Source organism: Lissotriton helveticus, chromosome 2_1 (genome assembly GCF_964261635.1).
Source record: "Lissotriton helveticus chromosome 2_1, aLisHel1.1, whole genome shotgun sequence".
Lineage (NCBI taxonomy): Eukaryota > Metazoa > Chordata > Amphibia > Caudata > Salamandridae > Lissotriton > Lissotriton helveticus.
The window spans coordinates 961,738,681-961,764,585 of NC_136059.1; the positions used below are offsets into that span (position 1 = coordinate 961,738,681).

At 45.5% G+C, this 25,905-nt stretch overlaps 1 protein-coding gene across 1 annotated transcript in view; it reads left to right on the top strand.

The window, feature by feature from the left end:
* The first annotated feature begins 2,170 nt into the window (after nt 1-2,170).
* AK3 (adenylate kinase 3) overlaps nt 2,171-25,905 on the top strand; it is an 84,572-nt gene continuing 60,837 nt past the window's right edge. Inside the window, exon 1 of the mRNA XM_078675712.1 lies at nt 2,171-2,518. Coding sequence (XP_078531838.1) covers nt 2,371-2,518 — 148 coding nt within the window. The 5' untranslated portion in view covers nt 2,171-2,370. The remainder of the gene's footprint in view (nt 2,519-25,905) is intronic.

Below are 25,905 nucleotides of genomic sequence, written 5' to 3' on the forward strand. Positions count from 1 at the left end.
AACTATAGACACATATGATGACTACTACAGACCCTTCCACGTCCAAAAAGCTCCCTATGTTGTTTGGGCTCTGTTCACAAAGTTGATCAGTTTCACTTATAACACACAGTTATGTGTTTATGACCCAAGTACATGATTCACTAGGACAGTAAAATGCTCCATATCCACAGTTATAGTCTAACCTGTGAGCAGTCAGTAACATGATTCAACTTGGCAATTTTTAAAGCATTGCAGACTCTATAAAAAGTGCATAGACATTTTAGTGGCCTTTTCATTTTGGCAGTTTAACTCGTTCACGTTTCCAAACAACAAAATATGACCATGATAAATTGTGCTTTGAGAAGCTTTAAAAAGGTTCCATAAAAAGTAACAAGCATCTCAAGATAGCTAAACTTGTGTTTGATAAAGGTTCACCAGAAATTCTTCTCAGGTCCGCTAAGTGAAATCTGTCGTGTTTGCCCTTTTAGTTACTGACCATTGTAAGCCTGTTCACTGGTAGCAACCCCATTTTTTTTGGGTCTGTCTATCTTTAGCCACATAATTCCACTACACAAATACACTACACCCCACACAATTCCAATTCAACCCACATAATTCAGCTGCAAACCACAGACATTCTCCAAACCAAACACATGGGTAAAAGACATCAGTATATGCAGTAGACCTTTGTACTCTCTACCATTCCTATGTGACTCTTAGAGTATATCCATTCGTATCCCTTCCCTATGTATATAGAGATAACTCTAATCACTCGAGTATGCAGGAGACCTTTGTACTCTCTACCTTTCCTATGTGACTCTTAGAGTATATCCATTCGTATCCCTTCCCTATGTATATAGAGATAACTCTAATCACTAGTATATGCAGGAGACCTTTGTACTCTCTACCATTCCTATGTGACTCTTAGAGTATATCCATTCGTATCCCTTCCCTATGTATATAGAGATAACTCTAATCACTAGTATATTCAGTAGACCGTTGTGCTCTCTACCTTTCCTAATTGACTCTTAGAGTATATTCATTCGTATCCCTTCCCTATGTATATAGAGATAACTCTAATCACTAGTATATGCAGGAGACCTTTGTACTCTCTACCATTCCTATGTGACTCTTAGAGTATATCCATTCGTATCCCTTCCCTATGTATATAGAGATAACTCTAATCCCTAGTATATGGAGGAGACCTTTGTACTCTCTACCTTTCCTATGTGACTCTTAGAGTATATCCATTTGTCTCCCTTCCCTATGTATATAGAGATAACTCTAATCACTAGTATATGCAGGAGACCTTTGTACTCTCTACCATTCCTATGTGACTCTTAGAGTATATCCATCCGTATCCCTTCCCTATGTATATAAAGATAACTCTAATCACTAGTATATGCATTAGACCTTTGTACTCTCTACCATTCCTGTGTGACTCTTAGAGTATATCCATCCGTATCCCTTCTCTATGTATATAGAGATGACTCTAATCACTAGTATATGCAGGAGACCTTTGTACTCTCTACCATGCCTATGTGACTCCTAGAGTATATCCATCCGTAGCCCTTCCCTATGTATATAAAGATTACTCTAATCACCAGTCTCTTCTTTGTGTGACTTTATATCTTGCACATTTGCAATTTTTTCTGTTTGTATCTTTTATGTAACACATGTAATCCTTAGTCCTTATGTTTTGCCACTGGTTCTTATGTAAAGCGCTCTGACACCTTCGGGTAAAGTTCGCGCTATATAACATCGCATTAAATTAAAAAATAAAAAATAATAACTCCTACGAATGCGAGACCAATTGTATTGCAAATGCTTGTCTAACATTCCCATTGGGAGAGGGGGCAGGGGTGGCTACGTGACCCCGGGGTGGTGGTCGTGCTGTGATAAATAACGAGTCCTGCTGCAGACAACAGATAGGCAGGAAGACATCAACCGGGAACCAGCTGGCGTAGGCGATGGTGCCACCGGGGGTTACAAGGGTAATGTTTTTTTTTAATATTATTATTTCCCGTCGGGGTACGGCTGGATCTAAAGGTATGCATTAATATGCATCGCGTCTATTCATTTCCTGGAACTTTGCCAGGACAACACCGCCTCCCGCAGCGTCAGAGCGGCGTGAGGAGGGACGGGGAGGGTATAAGGAGGACAGGGCGGGGATAACGCAGGAGAGGGCGGTGAGCGGGGAGGGGAGAAAAAGAGAGCAGGGCAGGCAGTCAGGCGGGAGGGTCGGGCAGTCAGGGCAGTGGCGCGCGCCTCTTTACTAAGTCCTGCACTCTGGGCGCTGGGCCAGCGAGCAGATAGCGGAGTCCTGGGTGTTGTCCTCTTGTCCGAGCGGCCTTCTGTCCCTCGGCCACTTCCTGGCCACCTCTTGAAGTCATGGCCACTCGCATGCTGTTCCGGGCTGTGATCATGGGGCCCCCGGGTTCCGGGAAAGGCACCGTGTCCGACAGGATCCTCAAGCACTTCGGGCTCAAGCATCTCTCCAGCGGGGACCTGCTGCGGACCAACATGCAGAGGCGCACAGGTGAGGGCTGAGGGTGAGCTGTGGACAAGCCAGGCCTCTCGGACTTAACTCGGGACCAGCTGCGCGCCACCTTCCCCTGCACCCCACACCTCCCCCTGCACCCTAATGAAAAGCAAGAGGCCTGATCACACTGCGTATAAGAATGACGTTGGCGAAGGAAAGCACGATTTTAAGTTCACGAAGGGAAAGGTTTTCTTTTGAAAGTAGAGTTGCCTGGGCATAGGATTGTGCTGCTGCAGACTCTGAGGTTCATAAAGAGCTCAGATTGAGGTGGCACAGGGTGGAAGGTGGCACGAGGTGGCACAGGGTGGGAGGTTTCATAGGATAGGAGGTGGCACAGGGTGAGAGGTGGCATAGGATAGGAGGTGGCACAGGGTGGAAGGTGGCACGAGGTGGGAGGTGGCACAGGGTGAGAGGGGGCATAGGATAGGAGGTGGCACAGGGTGGGTGATGGCACAGGACAGTGAGCAGGGGAGTGCTTAGGGCTATTGAGGCGATAGTACAAGTTGGCTATGAGAGCAACACTGAGTGGAGAGGAGTGTAACAGGCCAGAGTGAACTGTGTGAGATGACGGTGTGAGAAAAAGCACTGGGGGAAAGGGTTAAGTGGCACTGATGCCCCAGACTGGGCCCTTCCATTCTTCCCCAGATGCGAGTACCCCCCCCCCCCCTTTCTATTTGGGCTGCCCCTACTGAGGGCGGTGCATCTGGACAGGCGGAACAGAGTCTCGCGGCAGAGAGCATCCATGCACCTTTGACTGGAAAGGTCGATCCGAGTGTCTCAAGAGGTCCTGAAGAGAGGTCACAGTATTGAAAATGAGGAACCGTGCTGCAGTGCACGTGGACGTCTTGCTTCTCCCACGTGCACAGTTCTGCCAGGATGGAAGGAGCTGCAGGGCCGGACTGACCACTCGGCAGTTTCCGGTGGACTTCAAGCTAGTGACTGCTTTCAGAGCAGCAGTGAAAACTCAGCACTCCCAGTCTGGTCGCGGTCTCCTGCAGCGTGGGGCCGGTTTGAATGTTTTTGCCAAGGCTTGTTTTGGTTTCTAAGTTCTTCCCTGGGTTCTGCGTGTAGTATGTGGCTGCACGCTGCCATCTCCTGAGAGGGGAATGAGTTTTGTAGGGGTAAAAAAAAACATTTCCCTAAAAGCCATGGGTTGCAAAATAGCCCCAGGAGCAGTAAGGGGCCTGGAATAAACAGGTGTCAGAAAGCTACTGAAGTCTCTGTAAACGTGCATCGTGTCCTGTACGTGGAGTGTGTTGCCTTTCTTCCTGCAACACGCTGACATAAACGATTAGTGACTGACCCCAGTACAGTGGGCAGAAGCCAGGTGAAAAGACGCGCTATATTCTTATAACTAAAGTTGAACAACAGGGAATGTTTTATTACAAAAACAGGATTTTACAGATTACAATATGCAGGGTTTCAGGTGGTGGATAAGAGGACTCCCTTAAGAATAGACGCGCATGTTCTAGGAATCCGCATAGATTTTTTTTGCAGTTTTATATAGCGTGAACTCAACCCGAAGATATTGGTGCGCTTTAAATGAGTACCAGATACAGTACTAGAAGGCACGTTCATTTTTTGCAGGCACAGGTAGATTATTTGATGTGTCCAGAATCACAGGCTATTGAGTCGATACGGAGGCTCGAACCTGGTTCCCCAGGTCCAAAGTCAGCAGCTCTGGCCCTTACGCCACAACCTCGCTCCTAATTTCCGGTTTTGCGTTTATAGTGGCCGCAGAAATACCAGCATAATTTGGGAGTAATGATGATTGCGTTAATAGCGGTCTGTATCTTGGCGGAGGAGGCACTTGTTCCACAGGCACCGATGCCACGTATAATATTGTACTGGAAGGAGACTGCATGACATCACCTCCAGCCTTTGTAAGGAAATCTTTAAGAGTCACGCTGACCTCTTCCTCTCATGTGTTCAAACACATATAACTGTTTTCATGCATTTTCCTCCTGGGAAACGGTTGCGTCTTTCCAGACAAACGAGTTAAACAACTAAGTGACTTTTGCAGGTGGCGGTAAACACGACGCTTGATTTCATTGCTTCTTCACAAATGCGTTATTTTTTTTAACCTAGGAAGTAATCCTAATCAATTGGTATCAGGTTGCACATGGGCATATGTAGTGTGAGGCAACCTGCTACCAATTGCAAGCCCCACAAAAAAACACGTTGGGTGGGGGGGGGAGGGGGTTGGGGTCAGTCAACTTTTAGTCTCAGTAATACATGGACCCTCTGGGTTCTGTTACTGTGTTGCTAATCCTTCGTTCTCCTTGTTACTTTACAACAATTGCCCTGGAGAAATCCCTCGATTGCAGTTTTCGTGTACACATCTTCCCTCTACCAGCACTTGAATGGATCTCTTGAGTTCTACCGCCTTAACAGTTTCGGTCACAGTTATTTCCATTTTATGTGGCCAAAGCTGCTTGCTTGGAAGAATCATCACGTGTATTGACCGCCCATATCTAGTGGCGTCCATGCTGGATCAGTCGATGTGCAGTAACAGTTGGGACCAGGGCACAAGTCCTAAAAAAAGAGAGGGGGGGGACGCCGACGTCACAACAGGAAGTGACGTCATGAAATGTGGCTTGCACTCATGTTGCAGTTAATAGTTATGGAGCTCCCGATAAAATAAGTGGGGGGACGCCATCCACCCCCGTGGTACACCGACTCGAGCCCTGGTTGGGACACTGTCATAGGGCACACGCTTTCTGTTTCCATTGTATTCCCTGTTGCACTGACTCTGTAGTACCATGACATACATCGCTTCACTAAAATACATGCAAATATAAAATTAGAAGATCGATGCTCTGCTTTATTGCATGCGTCTCACGTGGTCCGCATCTTCAAGATATGTTATGACCAAGCGCTGATGTCTTGATCGATGGCTGCTCCAAAGATCCAACTCTTGGTTTGCCATTGAGAGTTACTCTGCAGCAGGTGAGTTTCCGTCAGTACTTTCTGAGCCATCACCAGCTTCATGGACTAGAGCGTAGAAAAGGTATCAAGTAAGGATGGCGCGCTCGTATGTGGCAGAAGATTTCAAGGCCTGTGATCATCCTGCTATGGGCTGATACGTGCATATCCAGAAGAAGAGCTTCTGATCCTCCGTGAAAGTATTTCATATTGGGTCATTGACAGAGCAGAGAATTTTAGGAAGCAGTCTGTTAGTGATGTGATTTTCCAGTTGGCTCAGCATGGAACTTTCTATAACATTTTAGCCTCCTATGCAAATTGGCATAAAAAAAATCCAACAGAAAAAAAGAGCGTGATTCACTGGTAATTATGGTCTGTGGCTCCTATTAAATCATTGTTTTATCTTGTTGACCTTCAGATAGAACTGGATCTTATTGATGGGCGACAATCCCATGTTTCCTGAATGCTTGTGTGATGACATTGGGCATTTTGGAATTTATTTAGGGGGTAGACCTTGGATATAGTCTGCACATGACCATCCTTGGTTCTGAAAGGACCATCTCATGGTTGAACTGTGAAAGCACTTTATGATGGAGTCATGTGCTTTTGGGTTGCCATGGCCATTGGAGGCGGTTTCTGTGAAGTAGTCAGACATGGCCAATCCGTCATGTAACACTTGCATTTGAGTGCATTTGTGTCTGCCTGCGCTTATGTCTCAAGCACCTATAAGCTGTATTTTCTTGTTGTTTGTGTTTTTTAATTTACATGAGCCAGATTGGAGGGGACCCATTATTGAAAAAGTTCCTATGAATTTATGTGCTGGGAAAACAGTATTTCTGGAGGAGTGTTTTTTCTTTTTTCTTTTTTTTTCTAGTCTATCAGAAGAAATGGAAAGACAGTAGAAGGGCGAGTAACTAGGTCGCTAGGGGATTAAGCGAGAAAATATAAAAAAAACAAAGTGAGTTCTGGATGAATATTGGTGGGGGTTTGTATCGATGCTGGTGCCAGAAAATGATATCTCTGTTGCTTGCGCCACTCATTGAAGGCAGTTTTTGGACTCGGGTGACCACCTGACACTGTATAATTACAAAGTTTCAAACAATGGGCTTTTATGTGTCCGCTAAATGCATATTGGGCATTGTAGTCTTGACTTGCTTCCATTAACCTAATTACGAAAATACTCCTGGTAGCAATGATTTGTAAGTGAAAGGATCAGGCCTGGGAACACTGTCGTGCCATGGGGTGAGGTATTCATTTTAATTGGGACACAGTAACATTGTATGCTAGCAGCCCCTTCCTTAATTCTTTATGAGGCCTTGATAAAGAGTAATCAATGTTTAATTTGGATGGAAGACACATTATTTATTGTGTTTGAGTATTGAAAGTATGGCCTTTGGGACTGCATCGCCACTCGTAACCAGGTCATCCAAGGCACAATCTAAGTAGTGGAATTTCTATCTCTAGGCTTTTACTAATGAACGTTGCTAGGCTTTGAGGCATTTTGGTAATATTCAGAAATTCTATGGATGTCCTGTAGCCATGTTTATTGGGTGTTTGACATGGTCGGTGCATAAATGTTCTTGGTGTGACTGTAAAGCACATTCTCTCTACTTCTCACAAAACCAACTGTTCAAGTTCAGTGAGTATCAGAGGTGGTCTGGTCGTTTAGGTACAGGTGCTATCCTTTCTCCATGCAAAACCAAAAGAGTATTTGTTTCTAAGAGGCAGCACATTACTTGTTAGTCCTTCATTGCTTGAAGTTAATCCACGCAAGACGGAAACTGATGTTTATATCGTACAGTTCTTCCAAACATTCTACTGCCCTTCTACCACAGGTAAAAGAGTACCACCATACCCACAAATCCTCCTGTGTGTATAACCCAGCCCAGCAGGAGCAAAAATGGAACCAGCCTATGGATTGTAAGGAGGGTGTTCGGATTGGCAAGAGAAAGTAACATTTGGAGAAATTAAGATTACCACAGAGAATGAGTCATTAGCTCCTTAGAACATCTTTGTCCCTTGATTTGTTTCCATTAAGCTATGCCCATGGTGCATGCTTTGGTCTCTCTCAGTCTTATATACCAGCTACAAAAAATATTATTCGCCATGGGTAGATTCAAATTGCAACTGTTTTAGTGACACACCAAGTAGGAAAGAAAAGTCAAATTAAGGATCCAGTACTGCAGAAAGAAACTGGACCTGAAGTCTTAAGGGCCCCTGTTCCCTATGTCTAGCCAGTATTGAAGGAGTAGGCGAGGTAGCCGCTCTACAGATGTCTGACAGAGATTGCACCATCCCCATGGTTGGCGTGGCTGGAACGGATCCGTGTCATCTTCTGCTTTGGCATAGGCCAGAAACATCCTCCTCAATAAGATTCAAAATAATTACGTGTCGCCACAAAATTAGTTAAAATATGCTACATTGACAGTAAATGGGCTATTGGAAAACTTTGCTTTCTCTCATACAAAAAACTGTCTCTAAGCTGAATACATAGGTTTTCCTCTGAATCTGTGGGCATATTTATGATTCCCGAAGGATGTGTGTACCAAAACTTGCAACAGTTACCAAACTGATACTCCTGCATTGTTAAGTAGCTCTTCTGGACAATCTTTCCGTATCTTATGTGAACATGTCTTTGGGCTGTTACCAAGACACATATTGCCAGAGACATTGGGTCAACCCAACAAGTGACACTTCAGACATAAACATGGCTTTCATCTCCATCTTAACCTGTGATTCAAAATAGTCCACATTTCCGAGGAGAACAAAAGAAAGCTTTTGAAATTCCTTAACCAGTGATGATTGGGAACTATATACTACCAACGCAATGCCAGTGTATTATTTTGTTAGTGATGCCTCCATTCTTGTTTATTGGATTTGTTGTGCTCATCTCCTTTTAGTTTGGCCTGGCAGATTGACCCGCATATGGTGGACCAGGAGAGCATGAGACAACCCACATTTGCTATGTGTAATCGAGGTTTCAACAGAAATTAGGTCTGTGATCACATCAAGTACAGGCAGTTTAGGATTGGAGTCACAGTGAAACTGTCCAGGACTCCCCCACCTTGGGGGAGCCGCACACATGGCGGTTTCGTTGAGGTGGCGTCTCCGAAAGGGAAGGGGTCAGCAGCGCATTGCACGGCTGCCCAGCAGGATCAAGCATGGCAATTGGCTACAGGCGGAGCTGAGACCCCGGAAGTCATAGGTTTGGCTTCCGTTGCATGCGTCCGATCTGACTGCGAAGCCTCGCCCATTAATGAAGAAGGGGAGAAGTGACAGGTGTAGAGGGTGCCTGAGGTAGGTATCCTAGCGGGTGGAATGGCCCTTTGCACAGGCACACCCCGAAGAGGAGATGTATGTGGGAGTGTGGGGTCCTCCCATAAGGAAGGACCCACCACAGGTCATTGGGGGAAAGCCAGTGCCTGGACCGGGGAGATAACACTGGAGCCAATCATGATCTCATTCAATGCAATTTGGGATACCCAGGAACATGTCTTGAGAGTGGCAGGAAGATGATGTATACTGTCTCTGTTATGGTTAGAAGTTCATCACCTGTTAAAAATAAAGCTGTAAATAGCAAGGGTTACTGCTTATGCAAACAAAAATGTTGTGTGCTTTGTTCTTAATGTTTGTAATAAAATACAGCCTGGGTTTACTACCCCTAATCCAAGGAACTGTGTAGGGTTTGTCTTTCGAGGGGGGGGGGGGAGGTGATGGGAGGACGTGGTTGGTTGCGGTTTTAATGCTGAAGGGTCTCCGCAATACTGGGCCATGAGCAAACAGACTCACTGGCATAGCAGCTCCTCCATTGGATGATACAAATTCATAATCTGACTGGTCAACACAGAGGAGTGATATGTTGTTTAAATATATATTATGACGGGCTGAGGATGGGTTCTGATTCTTTCTTCTCTTATTCATGTTGGTTCCATTATCCTTGATCTGTCAACCTCTTTAAGGCCGCTGGTAACATGGCTGCACTACTGTTAGACCCACTATAAGTTCTCTTACTGCCTGTAACTGTTTGTGGACATCTTTGAAAGCTATGGAGTCTCCTTGCCTAAACCACCCTATTTCTAAAGTGCTGGACACTGCCTGCCCATGCTTGACACATTCCGTCAGGGAGCATGGGGACACGCATGCATTGTAAGTTGGGTCATTCTACATGCCATGGATCTCCAAGAGCCTGCACTTTGGGGCATGGTAGTTATTCGTACAGGGTTGTTACAGGGACATGCATACTGGATCCGGCCGCTGAATGAGATGTGACTGCTGGATTGTCTTTTGAGTTATGCAGTCGCAAAGTGTCTGAGGCCCTCGATGGCTGAGAAAACAGATGAACTGTATGCCTGCTGAAGTCTGTGACTCCCCAACTGGCTCCTCACCTCTGGGAGCCTGGGCAAAGGGATCAGAGAAATTATCAAGCAGTGGCCCAGGCAGCTACGGACAGACTAACCTGCATTTACAGCCAATCATCATCCGGGTCAGCCTGACCTAAACTGAGCAGGTAGTCGATGGAGCAATGGTCTTCTTTGTGACCAGCATGAAGCCACATAGAAGCCGTGAACATGGGGCAGCCTCAAAGAACCTACACACTAGGCCCCCCCGGCCCATCCAGGCTTTATGAACTGTTAGAAGATGGCCTGTGTGCTCCCAGTCCTATTGAACTGGTGTAAGGCTCACTACGCTTCCCCAGCACCTACCACAAGTTTCTAATCCAGATGTATTTTTAGAACCACTAGTGTTATAGCCAAGGCCTGAGGAAAAATGGAAAGGGACTTGCTTCTTTGACATTTCAACAGGCCGTAAAAACTGCACTCTTTGAATTTTCTTGCTCCAAGTCATACCCTAGCACCTCCAGGGAAATACCCGTCAGCCACAAAAACAGTACACCACAATGCAAAACAGCATAATACATTTTGCAGACAAGTACTCAACATCTTGCAGGTAAAATAGAGAGCTGTCTGTCTCGCATGCCCCTAAAACATGAACATGCATGCCAGTTGAGCTACGTTCATCCCAACGCGACCAGACCATGTGTTAGAACCTCACACACCCTATTCTGCCCACATAGGTCGTACTACAGCCTCACACTTCTACACCAGAACATTCAGGTGTGCCTGTATCATTAAGGCTACTGCTAGTAGTATTTCCCAGTGTGTCATAGGGCCTAGTGTAGGCAGGAGATACCCCCCCCCCCTCCGGTTGCTGCTTAAATTACAAACATACAACCATAATAAGGGTTCAGTAGGTGCCTCGAGCCTTTGGGACCCGGTGTCACTGCACCAATAGAAATTACGACTGTGCCTGATAAAATATAATGCGACATTACCTTACTCTCGAAGTTTCCATTGTTTTCGAAAGAAATCCCAAGGTGCAATTGTGTAGGAACCTGAAATGCCTACCTAAATTGCCTACGTGCGTTGTTTGATGTTTGTTTTCTCCTTGGTGCGAAGTGTGCCTTTCACCCGCCAGTGGTTTGTTCCATGACGCTGTCCTCTGGAGCGGCTCTAAAACCAGAAGCTGTGGAGGTATTTCCGAGGCGTCCGTGTCACACGTGTCTGGAGGGGGCACCTGGCCGCGTGCCAGGCTCGTTGTGCGGGTTTCATTAACCGCCCGCAGCCACATAAGGTTCTGCAGACGGTCGCAGCCATGTGACAGTTCCTCGAGCCGCCCACTGTTGAAAAACGTGCTTTTCTTTCCAACTTCTGGCTTCCAGGCCTCACTGCTTTCACGATTTTGACTGCCCCATCCCCCGCTACCCTCTGCCCCATCCCCCGCTACCCTCTGCCCCCAGGAATCCTGACGGATTGTTTCGGGGTCTTTGTTTTGACATCTTGTGATTTGAGAGCGATCGCTCTCCGGGGCCTGGCGGGCTTTTGTGGAGACGGCTTTGTAGTTGAACCAGTCACTTAGCATTGCCCGTGGCCAAGCAACAGAGGTCAGCCTGCAACCGGAGCACCGCTGCTCCGAAGTAACCCTTTCAGTCGGTGGTGATTGTGAGCTGTGTTGTGGGCAGTTGTTTTGTTCTTGTAGTCGACACTTCACGCTGGAATCTGCCCAGTGAATCTCAACCGAAATAGTGTTTTTTTTCTTTCGACTAACCATGAAAAACCGAACCAGGGTAGAATTATAATTTGGAGAAACTATGCGCCCAAGAAACATCTTCCACTAAATGCTTGTCTACCCATCCATTAAATGCTTGTCCTACCCAATTCTTTGCATTCTTAGACCCACTTAATTAATATATAGGACTTACCCCTCCCTCAATGAAAAGTGTTGGTCCTCTAAAATGACGCATAGAAAGAAAGACCAACGCTGCATTTTTGCTGTAAACTTCACTTTCCGTCGCTTTATTTACTTGCAGCACCCCCCACCAAGCCCCCTCCCCCTCCACAGAGTTCTTCTGTTTATAATGCAAACTGAGCCATCGGAGGAGCTCTCTGCAGCTGTATAAACCGAGGGAATGCATGTGACACCGACCACGAGGGATGCTAAAATGCAAGCCGCAGACCCCTGAGGGTGTAAAGAAAGTACACTCCCAAGTGAATGACCCGAGCACTTGTTCCGTTTAGCCACACACACTCTCGAAAACGTTGTTTGGATTAATAATCCCGCAACCAGACACCGCGTTTCTAAGGGGTTCGAATAGTGTGGTAAATAAATAAATAATACCCTATTTTTGACTAGGCATATATCATAACAGATAGCTCAATAAATAAGAGTCAAGATTCGAGGTAGTAGGAGTTTCTGCAGGTTTATTACAGCATAAGGACAGGAACAGGACAACCTGCATAGGAACAGAATGGCAGGGCTAGAGTGGCCCGGCAGCTGCCGGGGCTGGGTCTGGGATGAGCGCGCTAACTTTTCATAACAAAACACGAGCATATATACATAGCGCAAACACATAGCATTACATTGCAGTAGGCGTAGCAGTGGGTGGAGCAGAAGGCGTGACGCGTAGCAGTCGCGAAAGATAAGAGTAAAAGTAGGTGTAACTGGGCGTATACATAGACATGTGGTGCAGACGTAACAGAATATGTCATGAATGGGGCGGAAACATTGGAGGGGGCTACCTAAGGAGCCGGGACCTCTAACCTGGTGGTGCGCGTAAACTGGCAATGATGTGTTACTAGGAGAAGCTGGGGGCTATGAACTCTGTGCTAGGAGCAGAGACTAAAGTCTGGAGGGTTGGAGCGACATGTACCTAAACCCTATCTAGTATCTGATGTTTAGGGAACATGTTGATATAAACTAGAAGTCAAGAGGGGAAAGGCTAACTTGATTCTAAGACTGGACCATGCATTATTCTACATGTAGTGCGTGATGAAGAATATTAAATGACCATTAAATGCAGTATTTCTCTAACGTGGAGACGAGAAGGCTAGACAATGACGGAAACTATTGATGCAGTTCAGTAGCTTAGGAATGCAGAGAAGGAGGACTAAACTGATAGCTGGAATCATAACATACTCTTGGCAGACTCAGAGGCAGAGCCAGGCTGCACCGGGCACTGTGAGGCAGGAAGCAAGTGAAAGGTCGAGGATACAGGTGGGGGCTGTATCGCTCCTCAGCGAGGCTTCAGGAGACAGGAGCTGAATCTAGTGTCCGGGCCCTGTTGAGGCCTGGAAACGGGGACTTTATAATGAAATAACGTGCACACTGGGAAACGTGGCAACGTAGCTTTACATAGGCCTAATATTCGTAGTATTCACGAGGACTGGAAACTGGCATACTAGAGGTGGACACAACTATAATTGCGTCATTAATCGGACGTGGGGAATAACATATGCATATTGGTCATGCACACATAACATATGATGGATGAGGCGTAGGGACACAGAACATGGCAAAATTTACTTTTCCACATTCCCTCCTTGTCACTACGTTTCCATCAGGAAACATCAATATTCATGATACCATCTATCATTTCATACAGTACCATTTGCTCGTCTCGAATTTTCTTGGAACGAGATTTAGAACGAGGCTTGGGACTAGGAATACAAGAGGTAGCACAAATGCCGCAAATCGCAGGGCCACATTGTATACAGAGACAGCAGCTAAATATGATCGCTACTGCAATACCTAGAAAGGACAGGACTTTCCATCCCCATGCGGAAATTATATTCCAGAACCAACCGGACCATGTCCAGGTGCCTGGATCTTGATGTAACAGATGGGCAATTTTATGAAGTCTGGTTATAGCTGAATAAACAGACGGCGCGCTATTTGGAATGAAAATGCAACAACTGGATCCGATGAGTCTACAGGCCCCGCCCCTATCGGCCAGTATGACGTCAAGGACGAGACGATTCTGTAAAACGACAATTCTCATAAAGGATTGCTCTTCGGTTAAGTTACCTAGAGCGGAGGCAGTCTCATCTACTACAGCTTCAAGGGTTCTTGTTAACCTACGGATTAGCTTACTGTTTACAACTGTGCCTAAATAAGGGAAAACACCTTTATCAATATCAATGAATTGCTCTGCGGCAGTTTCAGTATAATCGACAATCGGGAGATATCTCTTGTGTCTAGTGTGTACTAGGAAGGAATTCCTATGGTAATCAGGTGGGGCTAGAAAAACAGGTGGCAGTAGGAAGGCAATGTAACAGGTTCCCTCCCAATCGAGGGGCAGATGAACATATGCAGTTTGACCACAAACAAAATAAGAATGACGTGAAGCTTTAAAATTAGATTTCCCACTGTCATTATACTTGATAATAGTAGTACAATCACTATGTCCTACGTGTACGGAACCTTTATTTCGGACACATAATTCGCCTTTGACTGGTAGTACTGAAATGGCAGGTGAGTCTGGAGTAGTATCAGACTGGACATTCAGGACCATGAAATTCGACGAATAGTTACCTAAATTATACACTTCATTTTCTAGATCTAAACCTGTTCTGTGGGGGAGACCTTGCTTGTCTGGGAAACATGTGCTGTTAAGAAAAGACATATCTGTTGAGGAGGACGTTAACGTGGACCATGCTCCACACGAACCATTATGTGAAAATGGATAAGGAAAAAGTGGCAGAACTCCCTTCGGGGTCTGGAAAGGGGGGAGTCGACCACACACCCAACAATTAGTGGCATTGCTGGTCTGGTGTGAGTAATGTAACATACGGATAAATGAATTGTTACGCATAGCGAGGCGGTAAGCATATTCGTGAGGAGGCAGATCACTAAACGTGTGCTCTACTGTAACATTAGCAGACTTATTTACATGAAGAATTGAAAAATACAGGAAAAATGCATAGCTGGTGCAGGAAATCATTATGCTGATGAATAATATGAAACTTAGAAAAACGATACATTGAATTGAGTTTTTACTGACTCTCTCACTATGGGGGCCTATTTTATACATGTCAGAAACAGTCTAACCGTTTCACCTAGGGGAGGACTTATACAATCAAACTGACTGACTTATTTTACTAGACCGGAGCTTTAACTTGTACTCCTGCTGCGGAGTTTTCTCTAACAAGGAAGGGGTTGTAACAATGTCTTTTGCGGGACAGTCCTTAAGAGCAATAGTTTGGCAGTCTTTAAAATCCTGGGAATCCTTGGAAATGTGTTTAGAAACTGGTTTCAGTCCATTGAAAAGTTTTACATGAGAAAGGTGGACCCACCCCTTCCTGCCTTCTAGCTTGACGGCAGTACGGGTGGTCAAGAGGACCTGACGTGGCTCCTTCCAACGAGGTTCCAGCGGACTTGATCTGTCAAAATTTCGGATCATCACCAGCGAACCTGGAACGATTTCATGCGGTGCCACCTCGGTATTGTCTGGAAATGCGGCGGCAACCTGTGAACGACATGAGTTGAGGGCAGACATCAAGGAAGCTAGGTAATCTGTCAGCATATTACATGAAACATCGGTAATACTTTGGGGTCTAGGAGTACCCCACATGTTAGGGGGACGGCCGAATACGACCTCATACGGGGACAGACCTGATCTGGAATGTGCGACCATGCGCATATAAAATAAAGCGACTGGCAGGGCTACTAGCCAGTCCACACCTTTTTCTTTATAGACTTTTGCAATGCGGATTTTCAGGGTCTGATTATGTCTCTCTACTAGACCGGCTGCTTCAGGATGGCGTACACAATGAAACTTCCACTGGTACCCTAATAACAGGGAAACGTGCTTCATGAGTTCAGATGAGAATGGCTGACCGTTATCAGAATATACGACTCTAGGGAGTCCATATCTAGGGAAAAACTCACGAACCAACTGCTTGGCAGTGGTCGCGGCTGTGTAATCTGGGACTGGATAGGCTTCTGTCCATCTGGACAAAGCGCATACAACTACAAGGACATACTTGAAACCTCGACATCGCTCCATCTGAATATAATCCATCTGGAGGACTTCAAAAGGGTGGTCAGGGGGCTGGAAACCACCTTGTTCCACCGGGACACTTTTACCTGGATTAAACTGACAACATATCATACAGGTACGGACTTTCTGCTTGGCTGCAGCTCGTAAATGCTTGTTGAACCAAATGTTCTGGATACTGTCTAACATAGCTTTTTCTCCTAAATGTGCTGGACTATGTGCGGTATTAATAATGACTTGAACCATAGAGTCGGGGAGAAACCATGTGGCTCTACCCGTCGTTAACCATCCTTGATCTGTCTGGACCCCTCCTTGTTCAGACCATTTCTTGATTTCTTCAGGAGTAGCATGTAACTGGATATCTATGACATCTTGTGTAGGGTCCTTAACTGTCATACATGTAGTCGGATCTGGAGTATGTGTCTGGTTAACTGGAATGTCTGGAGTCTGTGCTGTAAGCTTGGCTGTGCGATCTGCTAGATCATTACCTTGGGAAATAATGTCAGTGACTTTCGTATGTGCTTTGCACTTCATGATAGCAATAGATGTCGGTAAGTGTATGGCATCTAACAGAGCTTGAATAAGGAGACCATGCTGAATCTTGGTTCCATGAGAAGTCATAAAACCTCTCTCCTGCCAGAGCACTCCGAAGTCGTGTACAACTCCAAATGCGTAACGTGAATCTGTGTAAACATTAACTTTCAGGTTCTTGGCGTGTATACAGGCTTGTGTCAGAGCAACTAGCTCTGCTGCTTGAGCGGACAGGGTATCAATACGGTGTGTTTCAATAACTTCGGTGTCAGTAGTCACTGCATACGCGGCGACTAGTTCTCCTGTACTAGTTCTCATACATGAACCATCCACATAAAGTGTCAGGTCAGGATCTGGTAACGGAATGTCTGTCAGGTCTTGTCTTGGCTTTGTCGTAATGTTGACTACTTCCACACAGTCATGTGGGTCAGGATTTGAATTAACTGATGGTAACAGTGTAGCAGGATTCAGGACGTTGCAGCGTCTAATTTCTATGTGTGGCTGAAACAGTGTCAATTCATAACCTGTTAAACGTGCAATTGTCAAGTGCTGAGTTTGTGTTCGGTTTAAAAGAACTTCTACTGAATGTGGGACTTGTACTGTCAGGGAGTGTCCTAAAACTATGGAATCACTTTGTCTGATAGCTAGTGCTGTGGCTGCAACTGACTTGAGGCACGCAGGCAAAGCCTGGGCGACTGGATCTAATGTGCTCGAAAAATAAGCACAGGGCTTGTATTGACCTGCTTGATCTTGTGTGAGAACAGATAATGCTGTACCTTCACGTTCAGTAACGAAAAGTGTAAAAGGCTTACTGTAGTTCGGTGTAGCTAGAACTGGAGCTTGGCATAAAGCTTTCTTTAACTCGTTGAAACTAAGTGTATGTTCGGATGTCCAAGGGAGGACAGTCGATACGGCTGCCTCCTGTGTCGTTAACTGTATCAGTGGCTTGGCTAGAAATGCATACTGGGGAATCCATTGTCTACAATAAGAAGTAAGGCCGATAAAGGCACGTACCTCCTTCTGGGTTCTGGGCTGGGGAAGACTCGCTATTAACTGGATACGGTCTGGTGTCAACTGCCTACCCCTCTTGGACAGCAAGTGTCCTAAGTATACCACTTGCTGGACACAGAATTGAAGCTTCGAAGGTGACACCTTGTGCCCCATCTCGGCTAGGAAATACAGAACTGTAAGGGATGCTCGCTCGCATGCACGTTCAGAACGGGCTGTGATCAGTAGATCATCGACATACTGGAGCAGGGCAGTGTCAGTTGGCATGTGAATATTGTCTAGTTGTCTCTTGAGTGCTTGACTGTAAATACTAGGGCTTTCTGTGAAACCTTGAGGAGCGCGTGTAAACATATAGCTCCTTCCATTTAAACAGAATCCAAAAAGAAACTGGCTGTCTGGATGAATTGGAACACTAAAAAATGCATTCTTGAGGTCGATGACAGTGAAGAACGTAGCTTCGGAATCAATAGCTGTCAATAGGGAAGAGATGTCTGGGACAACTGGATACTGCGGAATAATACATTTGTTAAGCTCTCGTAAATCAATCACTAATCGATATACTGGGGGTGCATTCGGATCAGTACGTTTCATGACTGGAATGATCGGAGAATTACATACATTGGAGTCAGTTTCTACAACTACTCCTTGAACAATGAGCTCGTCAATAATTTTGGATAAGGCTGCTACAGCCTCACGTGGCAATCTGTACTGTCTGATTCGTGGTAACACTACACCTGGCTTGAGAGTCACACGATAGGGTGTGATTTGCATATAACCTACATCTGTTGGACCTTGTGCCCATAGATGCTGCGGAACATTAGACAGTCTGGAATCAAAATCTCGTAATACATAGTGACCCTTAAAGTCACGTAGGAACAGACGTATTCCCTCTGGGGAACAGCAAATGACTGCACCTAATTCTTTCAGTGTTTTAATGCCTAATAGATTTTCTGGACATGACTTAGTAAGTAACAGATCAGTAGTACGGGACAATGGACCTACTTCTAGAGTAACTGGCTTTGATATCTCGTTAACGATAGGCTTTCCTGAAAATCCAAGGGAAACATTTCTTGAGCCTGAGAGCGGAGCCCCTGGAACTTCGGCGTGACTAATTGTGGTCCTACTTGCCCCTGTATCGATCAAAAACTTTCTGTCTTTCCCTAATACTTGACTGTGAACATAGGGACCTTCTTGATCTACAGGTATCTCGATGAGAGGCAAGCCTACCTCCCTCTCTAGGCTGTTTCATGAATATGGCTGGTACTCTGGATACTCGGACTGTGCATACTGGTACATCTGTGATGTGACATGCTGTGTTGCAGCAATAGGCTGCGGTACTGTAACTGTCTGCGGTGCATTCTGTGACTGAGGAATCTGTGAAACTTGTTCTTGTCTAGGCGGGCGTGGTCTTTCTTTAGTCTTACCAGTAGCTATGTTATGTTTCAGAACTGCACACTCGTTTATAAAATGACCTGGCTGTTTACAATAATTGCAGTTCCCTTTAACGGGAGCTGCAGGATGACTGGCTTGATTCGGACCCCTCTTCTGACTGTCTTGAGGAACAGATTGTGCAACTAGCACTTTCATTTTCGTGTCTTTCATACGTTTTCTCTCGTGTTCTTGCTCTTCTCTGATTCTATTCTGGTGGTACTGGAGCATCTGGAGCATCTGGGACGGAGTATTAGCTTGCCAGGTGCTTTCGACTTTCAGAACTCGATTTTTAATTTGTGGACTTGAATTCTCGACTAATTTAGTAACGAAAAGGTGAGGGTATGACTCACTACTTGTCTTGAGACCACTGTTAATACTAAAACATTTTTCAAATCTAGAATAAAAATCACTAATATCTTCATCTTGTTTCTGTTTACAGGCTGAGATTGCATCCCAGTCTTCTTTTCTAGTTGTCAATAATCTGGGTAAGACTTGAATTAATAATTCTGGTAACTCTTTACATTTATCTCCAAGACCGGTACCTGGTACTCGTGCCTTGTCTTCAGCTTCTAGAACTGCCCAATCGATCTTTTTCTCTCCCACCTCCCATTCTTTTTCCTTTAGCTTTTCATACACCCCTGCGGGTAGCAGAACCTTTAACATTTTAATGATATCTGGGTAAGTATATTCTCCCATACGGAGCATGTCTTTTAATTCTCTATGGAACCCTGCTGGATCTTTGTCATGACAAGGAATTAATTTCTTCATCTCGAGAAGTTCCATCTTTGTAATCGGAGTGTATACAAACACTCGTTGCATTTCGCCACCCGTTCCTTTGACTGGGTGGACTTCTCGTAACGGATTCTGTCTGTCTATGTAAAATGGTTTACTTTCTGGGGGTGAGACATGAACAAAATGCGGGTTCAAGAACGTTCTATATTTGTGACGTTGTTCTAGAATGACACTAATTAAATCGGTACCTAGACCTCTCCATCTGTACTGGAGTAACTCGTTCAGGATATCATGTAACGGACCTGGATCAGAGTGTTGACCCTCATACAGAGTAATGAGGTGCTGAATCATATACATTCCCACCAGTCGCTGCTCGGCTGGGGGCAGTTTCAGAAACATTTGTGCCACTATTTCGTCTGGAAAAGTGGTAGAATCAGTAATCCATCGGACGGCTGATCGGGCTAGTTCTTGTTCATGCATGGTACTTAACTCACTATAACCGATTCGTGATTTCAGAATGTGATCGGTAGCTTGAAATACTTGTTCTAGAGAACCTTGTTCTGGTGCTGAATGATGGAAAATAGACTTGGGTTCTAGGCGTAAATGGCGATCTGGAAATCTAGATTTTCCTACATACGCTATTCTGGCGGGATTCTCGTCCTCTTCTTCTTCGGGATCAGAGATACTTTCTTTCTCGCTTACTTGTGCTGCTTTACGCTGTTCGTGTATCTTTATTATCTCTTTACGGATTTTCTTGTACATACTCTCCATAGCACCGACGGTCTTGTGCTTACCCTCAGCTATATTATCACTCCACCTTGTCAGGATTCTCATTTCGGCGGAATCTTTAGACGGGTAATCTTGTTCTCTTATTAGACAATTGATCAGGAACTTTAATATCATGAGCTGGATCTCGGCCTTCCTTTGAGACATAGTCTCGCTAATACTTTCTGGATCATCCCCTGTACGGATGAAACGATATATTCTGTCTAGATCTTCTTTCATATTCGGTAAAGTGACTAGATACTCGGCCACCTTTCTTACGCGGAATGAATATAAAACCATATTATCCTCGCCTGGGACTGGATCATAGCAACATTCGGCAAGGGATTTTCTTATTTCTGCAACAGACTGATACCTAGGCGTACGCTGTAATGCTTGTGCATGTAATTCGGCTAACGTTAAACGCTTGTGTGGCGGCGGGGTTTGAGGAGGACCTCCCCCTGCGGCCCCTAAACTGGAGTCCTCTACTGAGGCTCTACGTCCTGGCAGAGTGGGAAATGGAAATGTAGGCTGGACTTGTATGGCGGGCTGGACCGGGGGTACCGTAACAGGTACTCCGGTGTCTGGAGGAGCGGGAAGTGCCTGATTTACAGGGACTGGCGGAGCGCGAACAGGATTTGTATATTCTGGGACTGTGTCGTCCAAATAGGACGAAATAAAAATATCAGCTGCGGTCTGTTTGTGACGTAGCTTGGTCGGAACTAATGGTGGCGGGAAATTACTGGATGCCTCCGGGGTCGCTTTCGGCAAGCCCTCAGCAAGAAGAGGATACATACCCTTAATGAGGGCATGCCTCTGTCTGTCTAACTGTTCGGCTTTGACTTGTTCACCTATCTCGATTAATTCTCTTTCTTGGGCTCGTTCTTGGGATTCTCTACTTAACTCTGACTTTCTGACTTCCTTTTCGGTTCTTCTATGCGCTTCTTTACGCCATAACTCGATGGCATCTTTCTGTGACTGTCTGGCTTTCTTTTTCCATAATGCTTCTTCTACTCGCATGATACATTCGGCATCCCATGTACCCGATACGGGCCATCTATACTTTTCTTCTAACTGTTTGGTATACTCTACCCATAAATCTAGATACAATATGGCGCTTATGCCATGTTTCTGATACATAAAATGACCTGGACTGTCCCTCGGCGGGACAGGAACTGCTGCTTCCAGCAGACCCTTTCTAGTTTTTAACTGACGTAACTTGGAAAATATAGGCATGACTGAACTGTAATCTGGACAAAATACAATACACAATAAACACGAAATCACGTCACACTCATACCACAACATTAAAATACATGCAGAACATTATAAATAACAGTTCGGACAGAATATTACCTGGAATACTGAGAGCAGAAATACAAGAATTTTCTCGAGAACGGAACAGACTAGAGTTACTGGATGCACTGCTGTAACAGTACGGAACATACCGGTCCCATAAAGGGACACATCAAGACCCGTATCCACCTAGGTGAACACTTCGTTTGTGAGTCTGGGTACCACCAACCCACGGACCAGGAGTCAATTTAGATTGGTCCTGTCTAGATACTACCCCAGCAATGGTACTCACCGGGCAGCACGGAACGGAAGGCCTCGGATCGGACTGGACTGCTACGACGACGGACGGACTTCGGGCTTCAGTTACGGGTGGGCCTCCGGATACCTCGGACCTTGGACTCTCGGCTTGGGCTCTGGTCGGGACTCGCCGCGTTCCTCCACCGTCTCGTTTGGATGCTGGACCGCCTCCTCCGTCTCCTCCGTGGGCCTGAGGGATACTTGAAGCAGAAATATCTGCACGTGGCCGGTATGGTTCCGTCACGGCTGCAGAGGGTCAGGGGGTCGGCGTGGCTTCACCGACGCGTGGGGAAAGGGCAGGTCCCTATTCGGGCGCCATTATGTGGTAAATAAATAAATAATACCCTATTTTTGACTAGGCATATATCATAACAGATAGCTCAATAAATAAGAGTCAAGATTCGAGGTAGTAGGAGTTTCTGCAGGTTTATTACAGCATAAGGACAGGAACAGGACAACCTGCATAGGAACAGAATGGCAGGGCTAGAGTGGCCCGGCAGCTGCCGGGGCTGGGTCTGGGATGAGCGCGCTAACTTTTCATAACAAAACACGAGCATATATACATAGCGCAAACACATAGCATTACATTGCAGTAGGCGTAGCAGTGGGTGGAGCAGAAGGCGTGACGCGTAGCAGTCGCGAAAGATAAGAGTAAAAGTAGGTGTAACTGGGCGTATACATAGACATGTGGTGCAGACGTAACAGAATATGTCATGAATGGGGCGGAAACATTGGAGGGGGCTACCTAAGGAGCCGGGACCTCTAACCTGGTGGTGCGCGTAAACTGGCAATGATGTGTTACTAGGAGAAGCTGGGGGCTATGAACTCTGTGCTAGGAGCAGAGACTAAAGTCTGGAGGGTTGGAGCGACATGTACCTAAACCCTATCTAGTATCTGATGTTTAGGGAACATGTTGATATAAACTAGAAGTCAAGAGGGGAAAGGCTAACTTGATTCTAAGACTGGACCATGCATTATTCTACATGTAGTGCGTGATGAAGAATATTAAATGACCATTAAATGCAGTATTTCTCTAACGTGGAGACGAGAAGGCTAGACAATGACGGAAACTATTGATGCAGTTCAGTAGCTTAGGAATGCAGAGAAGGAGGACTAAACTGATAGCTGGAATCATAACATACTCTTGGCAGACTCAGAGGCAGAGCCAGGCTGCACCGGGCACTGTGAGGCAGGAAGCAAGTGAAAGGTCGAGGATACAGGTGGGGGCTGTATCGCTCCTCAGCGAGGCTTCAGGAGACAGGAGCTGAATCTAGTGTCCGGGCCCTGTTGAGGCCTGGAAACGGGGACTTTATAATGAAATAACGTGCACACTGGGAAACGTGGCAACGTAGCTTTACATAGGCCTAATATTCGTAGTATTCACGAGGACTGGAAACTGGCATACTAGAGGTGGACACAACTGTAATTGCGTCATTAATCGGACGTGGGGAATAACATATGCATATTGGTCATGCACACATAACATATGATGGATGAGGCGTAGGGACACAGAACATGGCAAAATTTACTTTTCCACAATAGTCGCCTATTCATTATCTATAATTTGGTCACTGCTCGCGGGCGGGTTGCCCTGAGCAAAATTAAGGTCAAATATTTCCCGCCATTTTAGCCTAGTTCAAGTACGTGAAGGCACATGTAAACAAATGATGGTGTTTCCAGTTCTTGGCAGCCAGTGTTTAGCTGTTTTTGGGTAACTCCCACAAAAGGTAGGTTTATCTGGGTACTGTCTGTACATTCGTTCCAGGTCTAGACAACCTCCAGCCAGGCTTTATCTGTGAGTGCAGTGTCTGCTTTGGGGTCCCTCCACACACAATGTTGCAGCTCCCCTACGTCGGCATCCCCAGGCTTACTGGGGGCATCTTTTTTTTTTTTTTGACTGGGACGGGGGTGGCGTTATTCCCCGAAGTCGGCCACCTTCTTGCCTGCCACGCTTTAGCCTGCTCCTTCCCAGGGATTTCCTTATATTTCCGGGTCCCCACTGTATGTTCTGTTGAGCCTGTTCGCACCAGGGCTCCCTTCTGTCGCTTCCTTGGCGCGCACTCTTAGCACTTAACCTGCGCCTACGCGTCTGTGTTGCTCTTTCTTCCCAGTGGAGCGACACAAACGGCGAAGAAACCATGTTTGTTCACCCTTCAGAGTGGGCACGGGCCTTATACCAGAATACCCTGCACCCCCTTTCTTTCCCGCCAACACACATGTTTGTTCTGCGCAGGCTGGCCCTTCCTGCATCTGTGACGTGGCACGGTGTGTGCATGTTCGGCCTGAGGAGCACAGTTTGTATCGCTCGCCTGCTTCATCCTTCAGTTCTTTAGGCACGTGCACCCTGCCCACCAGCGTTCCCTTTTAGACCCTCATTACACAATAAACGTCACCGCACCTCCGACGCAGGTGAACATGAAGAAGAGGGCGCTTTCCAAATCGGGTTATGGGCCAGCTGGCCTTTGAATTGCAACGCGCAGACTGTTTCAGTGACGTGCAAAGAAGACAAACAAGCAATGGTAATAGGTTTGGCCTTAAAGGAATGTGGTATGGTAAGGTGAAGCATTCATGGACTGGGAATATATATGTATTTGTGTGTAAGCAAAGAACTGTAGAATCATGTTCGTGTAGGTTAATGGGTCAGGTGACAGTTGCACTGTCAAGCCAGACCTAAACATCCATGTAGGTTAATGATTGCCTTTCTCACACCTGTGCTCCTGCCAGAGGAAAACATACATATTCTAGTTATATAAGAAACTTTAATAGGATTCTAAAATCGTGTGTGCACCTGAAAGTTCAAGCCTAGGCAGCTGAATAAATAAAATGATCACAACTGTGTGGAGTGCACACCCTTTTTTTTTGTGGAAGCACATAACTTCTACCCAATCAAAACATGTACTCCTAGCTACCAACATGTGGGCGAAACTAAAGCTCCTCTTTAGTGATGCTAACACAATTGTCTGGCGACAGCTGCGCTATCAAGCCAGATGTTAGAAATGGAAACGTTTTATGAATTTGACATGAGTTGTGTTACTGGGGGATAGGGGAGTCTGTGGTGAAGGGCTGTCTTTTACAGCAATCCAAATGTAATTTATTTTTGGTACAGCAGCGTGGGCTGGTCCAGTAATCCTTGCCTGAAAAGATGGTTGCACAGACTTCCTAATGGAGGATTTGTTAGCGCTGTGTGTTGTGTATACTTTATTCAAGCTTTACCTTCAGATGAAGTTTGCCTTAACACTGTTTTGTATTTTAGTATAATTTCATTGTATAAAGTTAAAATACTTTCAACTCCAAACCTCCTCTTGCTTCTTGTTCAGGATACTATGACCCCAAAATCATTTTGGGGAAGGAAGTGACCTCAAATGCTCTTTGACACCAGTTTGTTATTGCAGGAGTGGGCCTGACTTTGAATCTTTATGAAAGGCCTCTGTACATACTTTAAAATCACAGATTGAGTAAAACCCGGTGTTTGCAGAGCAGTCCACTGGGACAGCAAACGATGACCTGGGCGTGGCACCAACACCCCTGCATAATCACAAATGGCAAACATGATCCTGGTTCTGCAACTCTCATAACTCTGAACAGCCAAAGAGCTCGTCTTTGCTGTAAATCACATTTGAACTTCTCTTTTGTGGCCCATTTATGAGGTATGATGTGGTTGCCATGCTGAAGATGGCATATATTTGAGAGTTGAGATTAAGACTGTCACTTTAGCATCCGGCTGTCTGATGTGTACGAGCAGCTGCCGTTAGACTTTAAAATGCAAATTGATATTGAGTTGCATAATTTCTGTAAATGAACCTTTATTTGAAAAATCTCTGTTTTTTGTTACTTTAAATATTTTGTTTGTTCCAGGTCTTCCTCACATACAAATCTTGTTTCAGAAAACCACCTATTTAAGTTGAAAGTACTATTATTTTAAAAAACACCACTGCAAACAGATGAGTGTGCAGATGGGTTTTGGCTTATATCCAGTTTTGCCTCATTTTCACACATATGCCACCAACCTAAGGACAAAAGAATGTCAGCCATCCCAACCCTAGCTGTCATTAAGTAAATAAAAAAGAGG